The sequence below is a fragment of the Rhodofomes roseus genome, assembly GCF_022264815.1.
Source record: "Rhodofomes roseus strain CIRM-BRFM 1785 chromosome Unknown C8Q71scaffold_10, whole genome shotgun sequence".
Classification (NCBI taxonomy): Eukaryota; Fungi; Basidiomycota; class Agaricomycetes; order Polyporales; family Fomitopsidaceae; genus Rhodofomes; species Rhodofomes roseus.
In genome coordinates this window covers 588,541-605,659 of record NW_025952966.1, presented here as the reverse complement: position 1 = coordinate 605,659, position 17,119 = coordinate 588,541, and the positions used below count along the sequence as shown (strand labels likewise).

At 56.0% G+C, this 17,119-nt stretch overlaps 1 protein-coding gene across 1 annotated transcript; it reads left to right on the top strand.

The window, feature by feature from the left end:
- Positions 1-10,991: 10,991 nt before the first annotated feature.
- C8Q71DRAFT_857887 (uncharacterized protein) lies at positions 10,992-13,602 on the top strand (the record flags this gene model as incomplete). The annotated part of the gene is made up of 2 exons (XM_047927451.1): positions 10,992-11,035; positions 11,097-13,602. 2 exons carry the CDS (start codon positions 10,992-10,994, stop codon positions 13,600-13,602), a joined length of 2,550 nt encoding a protein of 849 aa, XP_047778905.1.
- Positions 13,603-17,119: the final 3,517 nt, after the last annotated feature.

Here is a 17,119-nt window from a genome sequence, read left to right as displayed (position 1 = left end):
GGTGACCCTTTGTGTGGGAACCCAGTCTGCACACACTGAATGCATGATCAGAACGGCCTCAAAGAGTCATCTTTAGTCCATGACTATTGTACATGACTAATCATAGTGGCTCGTTGTACTCGACTACCGAGTGACTTTTAGTTCTTGACTTTTATACTTGACTACTATAAATGGTTGTTCACACTCGCCCGGCAACACCGTAGGGTGTGTATATAGTCAAGAAATAGTCAAGAAAAAAAAGAAGCAACATGACTAATTAGTCAGTGACTTCTAGTTTCCTTATTTGAAGCTATTGTTACAAAGGTTTGTATGTGGTTACTTATAAAAAGTGAGGTTTATATCTCATTGTGTAGGGAATAGTCTATTGATAAGTAAATCTTCTATTGACACTTCAAGGATTTTCAATGCTTAGGCCAGTACAGCAGCTTTTCTTGTTCAGCCAGTAAGTAAGCTTATTGATAGCACTACACATATTTGTATCTCATCTTGTGGGGAACATTAGGTTGATAAGCAACTATTCTGATACAACTACAAGGATTTGTACATCTCATGCTATTGTTAGTACAGTAGACAGAACACGACATTACATATGTGTAGTACTATGACAACTTCTGGCTGATCTAGTGCCTGCACTAAAGTTGGTAGCACTTACAGCTTGGAAGATTAAGCTCTAAGATTTGGTATATGTGCTGCTGGCTGTATGAACATACATTATAGCCACTAACCTAATGTGGGCAAAGAATACTGCCATAGTGAGGAGAGTAAGAAGGGAGCAGGGACATATGGATGGGTTGCTGATACATGCTCATTTATCCTCATACATTCTGCTATGTTATGATGGATGTTCTCATTACAAAGACACACCCTACATATGTATCTGTATGTAGAAACCAATCCCAAATGAATTCTATAGAACTAATACATGTGAAGCTAGTTATATTGCTCTGCTACAGTTGGGACTCATTGACTTTTCTGGAAATGCCAGATAGTTCAACCTTGATGTATGATTGTTACTATAATGTATTCATTTGTGATAAACAGACTCTATGGTGTTCCTTGGTTTTCATTACTTCCCAATTGATATGAATTGTTAGAGCATAATGTCCTTTTCTCATGCAAGCAATGCATTTAAAGCTCAATCAATGAAGCTGAAGTAAGCTTATCAACCCTACAAGATGAGACACAAACATCACTTTTTATAAGTAACCACATACAAACCTTTGTAGTGTCATTAGAAGATTTCCTAATGAACCTACTGTTCTGCATTCACTGATCCACAAAAGTAACAAACATCAGGAATCTTTTTGTAATCATCATTAGAAATGGCCATATTCTTCAGGTTTAGCACAATTCACCGCCGAGGTGCATTGAGCATTCGCCACCGAGGTTTGCTCTACACTCGGCACCGGACCACACTGAGTGCTCGGCGCCGAGGTTTGCACTTGCCTCGGTGATTGTGCAAAACACTCGGACCTTGTGCAGAATGCTCAGACCTGTTGTAAATATTTTTTGGGGAGCTAAACACATGTGCAAGAATAGCTTTTGAAGCAATTCCAGCCTGGAAAACCTGGATCTGGTCTGTTTCCAGGCTAGAAAGCTCATTTATGGTGCTTTTGAAGCACGGGCATGGTTTGTATGTACCTAATAAAATTGGGAGCATGTAAGGGAATGTTTGTCAATGTATTCCAAGCCCAAAAAACCTAGGTCCAGTGTGTTTATGGTCCATAAACCTCAGTGCATCTTTGAATATGTGTTCTGGGATGTTTGGCACAATTATCATTCAGATTCCATATGACCGGCCGGTTCGTTTCTAATGTAGGTTTGTTATCACTGTCCGGCCCATGCGTAGTGTAAGTATGTCATGCCTGGCCAGTCTGTTTTTGGTGTAGGTAGACTATGACCGGCCGGTCCTTTTGCAATGCAGGTATATGACCTCCGGCTGGTATGTTACAAATGTAGGTACATGAACTCCAGCCGGTGCATGATAAATGAAGGTATATGAGCTCTGGCTGGTTCATTGATAATGTGAGTATATGAGCTCTGGCCGGTCTGTTATTAATTGTGGGTATATGAGTCCCGGCCGGTCTGTTATAAATGTCGGTGCCTGATCTCCGGCCGGTCCATTTACAACCATACAATAAATTCCGGACCATTGTTCAGTAACACTTATTGATTTTCCCTGCCATCGGCCGGTCCGTTCAAGACAAGACCGGCCAGTCTGCTAACAATGGGCACCTCAGGTGCCGGCCGGTGGGTTTGCAACCTCCAGACACATTTCTCCGGCCGGCGTCGGGTTTCCGTTGACAATGGGGAATATGCAGCCCGGGTGTACCGTTAGGAATGGGTATGGTCCGCTCATGAATGTGATGGTTGTGCTCTCGACCATGGAAGCCGAGTACATGGTGATCTCGTATGCAACTTGCCACGCAATCTGGCTACGCGCCTTACTTGCTGAGCTCACCTTCACGCAAGACGGACCCACACCTATCAACGCAGATAACCAGTTGGTGATTGCGCTGTCCAAAGACAACGTCAACCATTCATGGTCGGAGCACATCAATATCCAGCATCACTTCATTTGCGAGTGTATCCTTGCTGATACTGTCTCACTCAAGTATTGCCTGACTGACGTAAATTCGGCCGACTTGTTCACGAAGGCACTCGCTTGCGATCACCACCAAGGACTCACGACGCAGCTCGGCATCTTACGGACTTAGGGGGAGCTGCTCTGCGGCTTGGTTGAGGGGGAGTGTTGGAGTACACGCCAAACGCGCGTCGCGTCTGTGCGGTGACGACAACCCACGCTGCTCTGTGTACAATGTAGTATGTTAGATTGTTGACGGAAACTCTATTGTACTTAGTAGTATATATACAGCTCGTCTTCGAGCCTGGCAATCTCATCCTCTCGTCTACATTCTACCCGCTGTGCGACGTCTTTGTGTGACGGATAGGCATCACTATGCCTGTCCAGTACTATAGATTATGAACCATCTAGTGTAGATAAGATTAGATCGCGCATGTACTTAGCCATCTGCCTTCCTCTTTGGGAAGTAACTGATCTTAACCCACTACTGCCACCTCGTACGCGTGCGAATCACCGCACCGTCCGAGTGTGGAGTCTTGTCTCTAGTCGAGAGTGCTCCTCGCACTCTGACAAACAGTGCGAGCTCCTCGCCGCGCTGAGGAGCACGGCTCCTCGCTGTCTCCTAAACCGGGCGGCTCCTCGCCAGCTCGTTGCTCTGGGCTCCTCGCCGTGGGCTCTCCTCGCAGGCTCCTCGCCAGCGTACGACTACAGCCGGCTCCTCGCCTTGCTGACGACAACAGCCGGCTCCTTGCCACGCTGACGACCCTCGACTAGGCTCCTCGCCCGTCTAGGAACGACCCTCGACCGGCTCCTCGCCCCGTCTAGGACTCACCCAACAGCACTGGCAGCAGTGCACCAAGGTCGCCCCTGGCCTATAGAGCCGTGAAGCCCGTTCACACCCCTGAACAAGGCCTCCCAGATAGGCCGAGGTCTTACACTTTGTACTGCAACAGTATGGTGACGATGGTGTGATGTGACACATATTACGGCACTCAAACGCTGTGCACTTCAATAGAAGTTCGTATTGAACGAAGGACTGTAAAAAATGTGTGACGCCTCACACTCGGGCCCGCAGATACAGTGCACCCAATTCTATTGAGCACGCCGTGTATCCGTTTAGGCAGTGAGTGTAAAGGACTTGCCCCTACACTCACCGGGCGCCAGCCTAAATAGGCTAGGTGCCAAACACACATAAACTATGTAATTACAAGTGTTGCAATATAATATATGATATATATTGATTGACGGTAACGGACACGTTACACTGGTATCAGACACATCGCATGCGGCGGTGCAGCGACAAGGGGCGGGCACAGCGGTGGTGGTGGTGATGGTGGCAGCGTCCGGATTGGGACGTGTCACGAAAATGCATTGGGGGGGAGGTGTGCACGGAACAAGATTGTCCATTCAGATGATCAGTGCACAGCAGCGAGGGCGGTTGGTGCAGATGATGCAGGTTATGGAGTAGACAGCTAGATAGAATGAATGTCAATGATATGCTGGTGCTATTATTTGCCAGTGATCACAGGCCCTGTTGCCTGCCAATTGGGTGTGTCAGTGGCCATCACAAGCTGCTAGCAAAATGCTCCTTTTTTTGCTAACAACTAACGAATGTGAGCATTCAGTGACATGCTGACACATTCTAATGCAAAAGTGTTAGAATGTGTCAGCGTGTTAGCAACCATTAGCAACTGTTAGCAAAATCGGACTTCTACTGATGTAGTCCGCATCGTTGGAAGGAGCGGAGGAGGCGTTAGATGTGAGGATGTACGCCTTGCCCAACAACTGGTCAACAATGATGGAGCAACCATGTTGATCGATGCCGGCGGTCAGCATACTGGACCCAGAGGTAGTGATGGCAGCCGTCTCCGGAGCCTTGCCAGCCCACTTACGCTTGGCGGCCATGTACTCTTCTTGTTTTCCAGCCATGCCACCACCTTCGGCAAAGCAGATTGCAGCCATGTGGCCACTCAGGTGAGGGCAACCCGGGTTAGTGCAGACCTTGCTGTTACGACCCAGCTTAGGCTTCATTGTCGCCGCAAGCGCATCGACAGTGTAAGAGGCGGCCGCATTCGAGGCAGCATTCCCGTTGAGCATTTGCTGCTCCATTTGCTGCTCCATGTCAAGGTGTTTGACCATGTTGACAGATGTGTACGGGGCAGCAGCAGAACTCACAGCAAGCAAAGTGCTGACCTGGAACTGGAGGTGCTGCAGATACCCCGACATGGAGTTCAGCATGACGACTGTTGTGAAAGCCTCAGCAGTGGGGAGGCCAATTTTGAAGACACGATTGATGAGCTCCTGGATATGGAGGGTGGTGATGGAGAAGCGCTCAGAGGTGACATACCGGCAGTTCAACAACTCCTGGATGAGCATTGCCTGGGCATAAGCTCCGGGTTCCCTCTCGTGCCGCTCACACAATGCCTGCCACACCTCTGCCATGGTAGAGTACTTCTGGATGAAGGCCTGCTCCTCGCGGGACGTCTTTGACTCCAGAAGGGCCACCGTGGCGAGGTCATTCTTGTCAAAGTTGTTAGCTGAGTTGGTGTCGATGTCCTCATTAGGCCTCTTCACAGACCCAATGAGATACGGCCAGAGATGGCTCATCTTCACGTGATGCTCAATGTAAGCCTTCCAGCCGTACCAGTTGTTCTTGGCGCAATCCAGATCCAGAACTTCTCCTCCTGAGTAGAGCGACAAAGGAATTGGGACCAAGGGTATTGGTCTGAGTTTACGCACAGGCAGAGGCATCTTGCCCGAGATCTTGGGGACGGACATATTGGTAGATTGGCATGGGGTCTTGGCTGGCGTCTTTGGACTCGGGGTGGGGGTGTAAGCCTGCTGCTTACTCGCATCATCGTACTTACCATATTGGGGTGTTGTGCCGTATGTACACACCCCGCATTTGCTTCCGCGGTCGAACGTCTCACAACCTCGGACTCGAACCACGATCCCTCTCCGTGACCTTACACTCCCCACACACTCTCGTACTCTAGCTAGACCCCCACGCTTTCCTGAGTCGCAATACACAGCCCGTACCCGTTTAGTTCCGTCCGCCCCTTCTGAGTGTGACCTGCTGCGCCAACGGCGGCAGGCCTCCACTTTTTTTTAAACGCGAACGTAAGCTGTGCATCCCTGCGCTGCCCTACTGCCCTCTGCCGAACGCCGTGACGAACGACTGATAGGACGGCTCCAGCTGTCCTTTACCGTGCTGTAACGACCGAAACGTAACGCATATACCCACTGTCGCGGCGCGATCGTCCCTCAGGCGACCGCAACGCTCCGTGTTAAACTGCCCAACCTGCCGCCTCGTCCGTACACGCTCCGTGACCGTGCGCCTCGTTCCCCAGCGAGCGCAGGTCTCCGTTCGCAAAAGAAACCGCGAACACTGACCACAACGTCCTCCCCGCTCTCACCACCGCCGGAAGACTCCCCTCCGGCGTGCACCCCATCTCCAACGATGCCACCGAGACGCACCGTGACGTCAACCATGACAAGCTCCCCCACCGTACCACAACCAACTGTCAGTCCTAGCCGCACGGGAGGACCCGTAGGTCCTCAGCTGTCAGAGGAGCGTCCGAAGACCCCCGACCGCTTAAAGACGCCGCCGCCCTGGGAGCTCTCTGACTCTCCGTCCGACTCAGACAACAGCCCCTCTACGCGCATCATGTCTTCGAACGCCCGCCGCATGCCCTCTGCCCTCGCTGTCGTCGAATGGGACAACCCCTCGAAGGCGCCGACCCTACAGGACGGCGCGCTCAGCCCCGAAGTACTGGACACGTTCGAGAATTACTGCCTTCATTTCTTCGGCCATAAATCCGTCCCCGCCGCCGAGCAAACCCGTCTTGTTGCGGGTCGCATCATGATCCCGCGTGTCCTCGCGTGGACGGCGGTACGCCGAGCCGAACTCTATGCAATGACGTTCGAACAGTTCATGGCGGCGGTGCGCAAGAACTTCCTCGACGCCCGCTGGGAAGAAACAACGCACCGCAAGCTGAAGTTGATGAGGATGAAGGACGACGAACCGTTTGAGGACTACTGCGTCCGTTTCGAGAACCTGAACGCCATTCTGAAGGGCACGTCGCACCACCTGGACGACGCCGCCATCATCGACCAGCTCGCTGTTTCCGTCTCAAGCGCCCTTGCCTCCCGCCTGCATACCCATGCCGAGGGTCTGAAGACTGCGAAAGCGTCCGGGCTGTGGGAATGGCGCACCGTGGTCCAAGCAATCGACGAGGAACGCCGCGCGCAGCTTGTCGACTTCGAAGCCGCGAGCCGCAAGGGACGCGAGGAACGACGCCCACAGGTCCTAAACGAACCGTCTCGTCGTACGAACACCGCGGCGAACAGCCGAGCGTCCAGCGCGCGGCCCGACACGCCCACCTTGCCCAAGTTGACCGCGGACGAGGTCCGACTCCTCGACGCCAACGAGGGCTGCCGCAAGTGTCGACGCTTCTGGGTCGACCACAGGGCAAAACAGTGTCCGAATGACTTCCCGAAATCCGCTGGGTATCGCACCCTGACGCAGGCCGACGCAGACGCCGCCCGCAAGGGGAAGGGCAAACCGATCGCCGCCGTGCAACCGTCGCACTACGCTTCCGACGAAGAGAACGACGAACCAGGCGCTGGGTCATCGCGCCCTGTCGCCGTCGTCAAGGGCATGCACAACGTCGTTCCGTACCAGGCCTCCAACTTTGCATCCGATGACGAGGAGGAGTCCGCTGGGTCAGACGAGTCTGAATGGGTACGTCAATCTCCATGCCCACCCACGATCGCTGCTGTCGCGCCGTCGCGCAATGACGACGTCCGGTGCTCTCACCTCATGTGGGACGCCGTCGTGCACTCGACCGTGACAGCGACGGACGCGGTGCCTGTTCAGGGCTTGATTGACAGTGGTTCCCACTTAGTGCTGATTCGCGATGATGTTGTGAATACATCCTCGTGGAAACGTTACAAGCTTCCCGTGCCGGAAACCGTTGAGCTCGCCATGGCTGCTCAACAACAAAAGACCACCGTCACTCTTACTGAGTACGTGAAAGTCCGTCTCTCTGATCCGTCTCTCTCCTGGTCGTCCCGTTCCGTTCGCGCCATTGTCACCCCTGGACTGTGTGTTCCTATCATACTGGGCCTTCCGTTTCTCGTCCGTAATCGCATCATCGTCGATCATGCCGCCCGCACTGTATTGTCGCAAGCCTCTGGGTTCGAACTTCTGAATAGCATGTATTATCGTCCCGTTACGTCACCACCCCCGCCGCCACCAACTGTACAACAGATAGAGTCCGTTTTGAACAATAGATCGGCCGTTTTGGGGGAACTGCGGGACGCGACAGCTGCACGAAGGATACAGATGGATAAAATGTCGCCCAAACCAGTGTCAGCGGTGGCCGCTGTTCGAGACACCATTGAAGTCTTGGCAATGAGGGAACGGCTTCAGCGACGGAGCGATGCAGTCTTGAAGGATTTCCGGGAGGTTTTTGAGGCTATTCCACATGCCGACATGTTGCCATCCGATGTGTACTGCCGCATCCAATTGAAGGACGCCAACAAGCTCATCGCATCGCGTTCTTATGCTTCGCCGCGGAAGTTCAAGGATGCGTGGTCTACGCTCATCCAACAACATCTTGATGCCGGCCGCATCCGTCCGTCCAACTCTCAGCATGCTTCGCCCGCCTTTCTCATCCCAAAGGCGGACCCGTCCGCGTTGCCACACTGGGTGAATGACTACCGCCAACAGAATGCCAACACGGTCCCAGACAACTTCCCGCTGCCCAGGGTAGATGACGTATTGGCTGATTGCGGGAAGGGTAAAATATGGAGTAAAATGGACATGACGAACGCCTTCTTCCAGACAAGGGTCCATCCGGACGACGTCCCGCTCACTGCGGTCTCCACACCGCTTGGGCTTTACAAATGGCTTGTAATGCCTATGGGCTTGCGCAATGCTCCGGCCATCCACCAACGTCGTGTCACCGCCGCCCTGCGTCCTTATCTCGGTAAATTCTGCCACATTTACCTCGACGACATCGTCATCTGGTCTGACACCGTTGAGGAGCATGACCACCACGTACGTCTGATCATGCAGGCCCTTAAGGACGCCCGGTTGTACGTCAACCTCAAGAAATGCGAATTTTTCGTGACCGAGCTTTCCTTCTTGGGTCACCACATCTCCACCCAGGGGATCCGGCCCCAAGAGTCTAAGACGGACCGTATTCTGCATTGGCCACGACCCAAATGCGCGAAGGACGTCCGTGCCTTCTTGGGTCTTGTGCGATACGTTGCCACTTTCCTGCCGAAGCTTGCGGAACATACCCGCATCCTCACGCCGCTCACTACGAAGGAGGCGAACGCAGTGTTCCCTGACTGGACATCATCGCACCAGACCGCCTTTGATGCTATCAAGTCCCTCGTGACCAGCGCAGAGTGTCTCACCGTGATCGACCATGAGAACCATGCCGATAATAAGATCTTCGTAACATGCGACGCGAGCGACTGGCGTACCGGGGCAACACTGAGCTATGGCCCCACATGGGAGTCAGCTCGCCCCGTCGCATTTGACTCCATGCAATTGAAAGGCGCCGAGCTGAATTACCCGGTCCATGAGAAGGAGATGCTCGCTATTATCCGCGCACTGAAGAAATGGCGATCCGATTGCATCGGCGAGCACGTCTACGTCTATACCGACCACCGGACGCTGCAGAATTTTGACGGTCAAAAGGATCTGTCGCGTCGGCAACTACGTTGGCAGGAATTTCTCTCCCAATATGACATCTCCATCGTCTACATCCGGGGGGAAGACAACTGCATTGCCGATGCATTATCGCGTGTCCCTCCGAACGCATTCCCAGACGAACGCCCCACTGCAATTAATGCGGTACTCACCGTCGAGGCTGATACCACCTTACTAGCACACATACGTTCCGGCTATGCCGCCGACGACTTCTGTGTCAAATTGATTGCGAATGCAGCATCCACGCCCGGTGCTCAATGCGTGAACGGGTTATGGTACATTGGTACCCGACTCCTCGTGCCGCGGGTGGGAAATGTCCGAGAACGCCTGTTCCAAACTGCACACGACACGTTAGGACATTTTGGTGCAGATAAATCATACGGCTCACTGAGAAACGCATTTTACTGGCCCAACATGCGCCGCAATCTCGAACGAGCATATATCCCTGCCTGCCAGGACTGCCAACGTAACAAGTCGCGCACAACGAAGTTGGTCGGCCCCCTGCACCCGCTGCCTGTCCCCGAGGAACGGGGCGCATCAGTAGCCATTGATTTTGTTGGGCCCTTACCTGAGGACGAGGGGCACAACTGCCTGATGACCATCTCGGATCGACTTCATTCGGACATCCGCATTGTGCCCACACGTACAGACGCATCGGCGGAAGATGTTGCCTTACTGTTTTTCAACCATTGGTACTGCGAGAATGGATTAATGTTTGAGCTGATCACAGACAGAGACAAGCTCTTTGTGTCCCGCTTCTGGAAGGCCTTGCACAAACTCACCGGTGTGAAGCTCAAGATGTCCACATCCTTTCACCCGCAGACAGACGGCTCCAGTGAAAGGACAAATAAGACCGTTACACAATGCCTACGCTATCATGTACAGCGGAACCAAAAGGGATGGGTACATGCACTACCGCGTGTCCGCTTTGACATCATGTCAGCGGTGAACGCTGCTACCGGCTACAGCAACTTCCACATACGCTTCGGCCGGGGTACTCCCTCCGCTCGTCCCCATCCCGACGTCCCCTTCCGACGGACCGGAAACACCTGAAACTGCAGCGCAACGAGTCATCCGCCTGTGACGGGTAGGCAATACTATGCCTGCCCTAGTAGATTAGATTATGAACTGTCTAGTGTAGATTAGATTAGATCGTCTGTACTTAGCCATCCTCCTTCCATATTGGGAAGTAATCTACTCTTTTACCTGAACTACCACATCGTCTGTGTGCGAACCCCGCGCCATCCGAGTACGTTCAGCCCTTCTCGGCCTGCGCTCCTCGCCCCGCCTAGGACCAATCCTAGACAAGGCTCCTCGCCTGCGTCCAGGACTCCCCCTCGACACGGCTCCTCGCCCTCGTCTAGGACACGCCCTCGGCCTGGCTCCTCGCCCGTCCTAGGACACACTACGCCACAGCTAGGCTCCTCGCCCGGCTACGACTATAGCGGGAGCTCCTCGCCTCGCTAACGACGTCAAGACCTCACGACATTCTCCCCGGTCGCGCCGCGACCACCAAACGTCAAGTTCACGGGCAGCCCGGCCCCCCAATCAAGGGTTCCAAGCCCACGAACTCTTACATTGGTGGACACTCAGGGGACCGGTCCACTGCCCTGTGAACTCCCTCGTATATTTGGATCTTGTCTATTCTCGTTCTAACTGTTCTATATTCATCCTAACCTAATGCCTTCGACGACGTGGCTCTCGCAATCCCATTGGGACGCCCTGTCACCTATTCGGCAGCTCAAGCACGCGTCGTCGTCGAAGAGCGCGCGCGCTCGGTGCCAGCACCCTCTCCTCGACGACCGCGCCTCGAGGCTACCCGCCACCTCCTTCTGCCACTCCCCGCGACTTGGCAGCACCCGCCGCGCCCTCTACGCCCATTCGGAGGCCCGTGGGAACCGCGCAATCGCACGAGCGCCCGAGCGCGGTGGACGCGCGGCCCTCGGCGCTCGACCGTCGCGTCGACTCTCGCGGCGACCTCCCTCCTCCTCCTCTCTCGCGCCCTCTCGCCCGCTCGACGCGCCAACCGGACTGCGAGGACGAGCGAAGGTTCCGCTCTCCTCGCAGCCGACCGGCCCCAACTCATGACGCGAGCGACCCGCGCGCGCGCGCGCGCCCTCAACGCGAAGACGACCAGCCGCCCCGCAGCGCGACGCGCAACGAGACGGCCCACGCCCACGCGCAACGCGACGCGCCGTCGACACGCGCGGTCTCGCCGCGCCGGTACGAGGAGACCCGGACGTGCGCGTTCCATTCTGAACGCGAGCGCGAAGCCGCCGCGCAAACTGCGCGCACGAACCTCCCGGGGCACCGGACGGGGGCGCCACGCGCCGCGAGTACGAACCACCGCGGAGGACCGCAGGAGGAGCTGCCCGGAGAGGGGTCAGCTGGGCGAACAACCGAGAAGGAACGAGGGGGAGCGGGCGGGGAGACTCCGGTGAGTACCATCTACATCTACCTGCCTCCCCCACTCTCCTCCCCGCCTGCTCCACGCGCGCGACCTGCGCGCCCGCTATCGCACGACCCGCGCGTACCCGTCGAACGCGCCTGCCGCCCCCTGCCGTCGCCCGCTCCTCCGGCGCACCGCGCGCGTAGCCCACCTGCTGACACGATCCATCCGACACACGGTCCTCGCGTCGGTGTGCCCTCGTCCGTCGCGCCTCTGCGCTCGCGACGCTCCGTCGACGACTCGTCCCCGTCTGGGGGCCTTGCACCTGCGCCCGCTTCACACGCGCGCCCCCTCGCGCTCGAGGCTCCCTCGCCCGAACTTCCGCCCACCTCCGGCGCTCTCTCGCCGCGCTCACACGCGCGAGTCGTGGTACGCGCGCACCACGAACGCGAAGCACAGGCTGCGGAAGCGGCGTGGAGGGCTCGCCTGGCGAGTTACTCGACGGAGCCCACCGCCGTCGTACAAGTCATTCCGACGCGTGTGTACGGGGCGGCCTTGCTCGCATCCACCCTCTCGCACGACACGCGCATGCCCGAAGAACGCGCGCGCGTCCCTCCTGCCGTTGTGCTCCCGTCGACGCGCACCTACCACGCCGAAGAGCCCTCGTCCCGCGGCTCTACGCCTGTGCCTACGTCACACGCGTCCAACACGTACGCTCCCGGCGAACGCGTCCTCCGCCATCCGGCTCCGTCACCCTCGTCCCGCGGCCTCGCTCCTGCGCCTGTGTCGCACGCATCCGACGCGCATGCTCCCCGCGAACGCGTCGCGCGCGCCTTTCACGGAGTAGTGCATCCAGCAGCCGCGACTCAATCCGGCCATCCTACCACCAGCAAAACGCCACGGCGGGTTGGATGCCGGGCTGCGCGAGACCTCCGCGTGCCCGGTAGCCTCCCCTCGACACCGGGCGTCTCCGCCCGCGAAGCGTCAGCCCTTGTGTCGACCCCTCGCTCCTCGTCCGATGCACATCCCTCGAGGGTGTCGCGCACCTCCACCCACGGCGAGGACCGGCCCGCTCGCGCTATGTCACCACGCTCGCACGCTCAAGCTCTACGTGCGCGTGAAGAGCGTCAGCGCGACGCTATAATTATGCTCGCGAGGGTATACCTGGCAGCAGCCGCGACGGAGCGTAGACGCGCTCTCTCCCGTCGCAAGGACATATGCGAGGAACGCACTCGCGCCGGTGTATGGCTACACGAGACGCCTGATCACGCTATCTCGACGCCAGAGCCTCTGTGCTCGGTGGAAGACTCGCGTGCGGTGCCGTCATGCGATTTGAACAGATCGTCTGGGGGGCAGCTCACTACGCGCGTTCGCTCTGCGCGTCTGACCGCGCTCGATGCGCTCGCTTCTTCTGGGCGTGCCCAACGCCCTCCGGCCCACTCACCCCATCTTGACGTGTCCTACTCGCCCCAGCCTCGTAGCCCGGCGAGCACGCCTGCGTCTCGCAACTCTGCACCTCACCTCCCGTCTCCGATGCTGCGTGAACACTGGCCTACTTCGGCATGCACGGGCCGAGAGTTCGAAGCTACCTTACGATCCACGCGGACAAGCATGTCGAATTGCCCGAGTAAGGCGCTACCGGCAGCGAGTACTATTAGTGGCCGCGACGGCTCGCGCGATAGACACTCTCCTCCGTCACCATCAGTCCCGGGTGCGCTCGACGCATGTCCACCCTCTGCACGTTTGCCTTCGGTCTCGACAGACTTGCTCGGCTCCTCGCCTTCACAAGCAAAGAGCTTACCCGCCGACGCGGAGCCCTCGGGTCCCCCTCCACAACGCGAAAACCTCGCGCAGTTCTGGAGCAGCTTCCTGCGGAAACCTCAGGTTTCGGCAAGTGTGTGATCTCCACGCCTTGTCTGAATCCTGGGGGGCAGCACTCCCAACACCTCTGTCTTGTCCCAGCCCACCCACCCTTAACTCCTCTCCTCTACCCTCACTACCTTTGTCACGAGAATCCCGAGCCGAAACTCCCCGACCGGATCCTTCCGACTCGAGATTGGGGGGCAGTAGGGGGGGTAGGGGAGGATAGGGTCCTAGGGCAGCTATGCCAGGGCCTAGCCGACCCTAGCCTGAGGGATGTGCAAACCCTTCGCGAGGATGATAGCTCGGGACGCTGTACAAGCAGGAGAGCACGTCCTCTGTGTAGGGAAGAGGGCAAGGCTGCTACGGGCAAGGGAGGCTAGTGGAGCATGCGGGGATCTAGCTGAGCATGCGAGGGCGTTGCCGACGGTTGCCTGTGCGTCTTGGCTGATGCACGACAGGGATGGATGCTCGGATGTGGTGCGTGCGGGACAGCTCAGCCTCAGCGTGGCGGAGCCGCAGTCTACTGCCGAAATTTTTTTTTTTTTTCTTATCTCTTGTTCCCTTTTCAACCCTCTATTCTACACTCACATTTACTTCTTCTATCTGCACTTGTTTGACCCCTCACCTTCACACTACACACTTCATAATGGGGGGCTCTGTGACGGGTAGGCAATACTATGCCTGCCCTAGTAGATTAGATTATGAACTGTCTAGTGTAGATTAGATTAGATCGTCTGTACTTAGCCATCCTCCTTCCATATTGGGAAGTAATCTACTCTTTTACCTGAACTACCACATCGTCTGTGTGCGAACCCCGCGCCATCCGAGTACGTTCAGCCCTTCTCGGCCTGCGCTCCTCGCCCCGCCTAGGACCAATCCTAGACAAGGCTCCTCGCCTGCGTCCAGGACTCCCCCTCGACACGGCTCCTCGCCCTCGTCTAGGACACGCCCTCGGCCTGGCTCCTCGCCCGTCCTAGGACACACTACGCCACAGCTAGGCTCCTCGCCCGGCTACGACTATAGCGGGAGCTCCTCGCCTCGCTAACGACGTCAAGACCTCACGACATTCTCCCCGGTCGCGCCGCGACCACCAAACGTCAAGTTCACGGGCAGCCCGGCCCCCCAATCAAGGGTTCCAAGCCCACGAACTCTTACACCGCCAGGTCAATGAAGACGTTGCGGAGGCTCGCGACTGCATGATTGCGGCAAAAGTGCACCAGGCGGCCTTCGCAAACCGCTCGCGCGGTGACGAGATCGCCTACAATGTCGGTGACAAGGTCATGCTTAGCACGCTTAACCGTCGACGCCAGTTCAAGGCCACCGGGGAACATCGGGCAGCCAAGTTCTTCCCTCGCTGGGACGGCCCGTTTCGTGTGCTACGTGCCTATCCCGAAACGTCTACCTACGAGCTGGAACTCCCACCGTCCTCGAAGGCATTCCCTGTGTTCCATGCATCTGAGCTGAAACCGCACGTGGATAATGACTCATCCTTATTCCCGGATCGCCACCTCAATCAACCTGCTCCTGTGCTGAACGATGCCGGCAAGGAAGAATACTTCGTCGAGCGAATTCTGGATGAGCGGACATACCGTCGACAACGCCAACTGCTCGTCCGATGGAAAGGTTATGGCCCCGAGCACGACTCGTGGCTACCTGCAAGCGAGCTCGACAACAACGTCGCGCTCGATGATTGGGAGGCGCTCCAGGTAAAGGGTGGGTAATCCACGCGGTAGCTTTTTCCCCAAAGGGGTTTTTTAACGCACCCATGTCGTAGACCCGTTGGGTTGGAAGGAGCTTACTTTACATTTACCATCTCGCTATTACCCCCCCCCCCGGTTTTATTCTCCACCACCCGGGAGGGTGTAAGCCTGCTGCTTACTCGCATCATTGTACTTACCATATTGGGGTGTTATGCCGTATGTACACACCCCGCATTTGCTTCCGCGGTCGAACGTCTCACAACCTCGGACTCGAACCACGATCCCTCTCCGTGACCTTACACTCCCCACACACTCTCGTACTCTAGCTAGACCCCCACGCTTTCCTGAGTCGCAATACACAGCCCGTACCCGTTTAGTTCCGTCCGCCCCTTCTGAGTGTGACCTGCTGCGCCAACGGCGGCAGGCCTCCAGGGGGTCTTAGTCATTGAGACTTGGGAGGTGGCTATATGCGGCTATATGCACTCTTCTATGGGTGCGGCAAAGTTGTACGGACAGCTGTAGCCTAGAAACAATCTCAGGATAATTGGTTTGGTGGTTAAAACCTCTGACCAGGGCTCATAACCTATAGAGACTGGACAGGTGGTAAGTGTCTCAGTCGGGGTACAACATGACTATATTCAGTTACCTGGACAGGCAGTAAGTGTCTGCCCGGACAGTAAGTATGGGTAGCAATGTAGGAACGTAAGGATGGGTCTCACCTCAGTCAGGGTACAACATGACTGAGGAAAGAGAAGGGAAGAGGGGAGAGAAGACGAACCACCCCCGACTGTGACGGATGCTGTAGAACGTATCAAGGCAGCGTATACTAATGTCTATAGGACTACCTTTGAGAATTGCGACCCGCAAGCGTTCGTACCTCGACCCTAATTAATTAGTATATCTTTGTATTTTACTGTAATTACGTAGGCGCGCGCTCGCTGTTACCTCGCGCGTGCCCAGCAATTAGATGCTAGCTTCTCCTTGTCCAACTCCACCATTCGCCCGTGTGCGATACCGCACCGTACGAACTAGGAGCTAAGTCCCTAAGTCATGTGAGCTCCTCGCTCCTCGACGCACAGTGCGTGCTCCTCGCCGCACTGAAGGATAGGCTCCTCGCCTACTCCTGCCCCGAGCTTGGCTCCTCGTCGTCTCGTCACCTGAGCTCCTCGCTGCAGGCACGACTTACCCTCGCCGGCTACCCGCCTGCGAACGTCCACGAGTACGGTCGTCGGCTCCTCGCCTCGACTCGATAACTCGTGCATCACTGGCTCCTCACTAGTACACGTCCACGTACGTGTCAGGCAGGCTCCCCGCCTAGGCTCGACACTCCGCTCCCGGCCGGCTCCTCACCAGCCCACGACCTCCACGACCTTAAATATGACCCGGTCTCTGAGCAACCACCAACGTTCAAACCGACAGGTAGCCCGTTCCCTCTCAGTGCGAGTAGACGAAACCACCGTCTCTCACACCGACAAAGGTATCACGTGCCGGAGGATGAGACAGGATGACAACTAGTGGATGACGTAGCTGCCAGAGGATGACGTGCTATGCACGTCCCCAACACAGTAAGGGCAGTATTATTAAAGTATACTCCAATATATTAACAGCACTGTAACACTGTCTGCATGCTCAGTAACTCAGCTAGCACGAAATACTGACTACTACAAACCGGTGAGCTGAGGGGGTGTGGCTGAGCAATAGTTGCCTAATTCAATAAAATCGTCAAATCCGTCACAGTCACACTCAATGATCACAGATGATACAACATGCTCCGCCAGCTGCATTTCAAAGCTGAAAGGTCTATACTAGTATTGATACTGTCGGCAACATGATTTCAAATGGTATTCTGAGTGAAA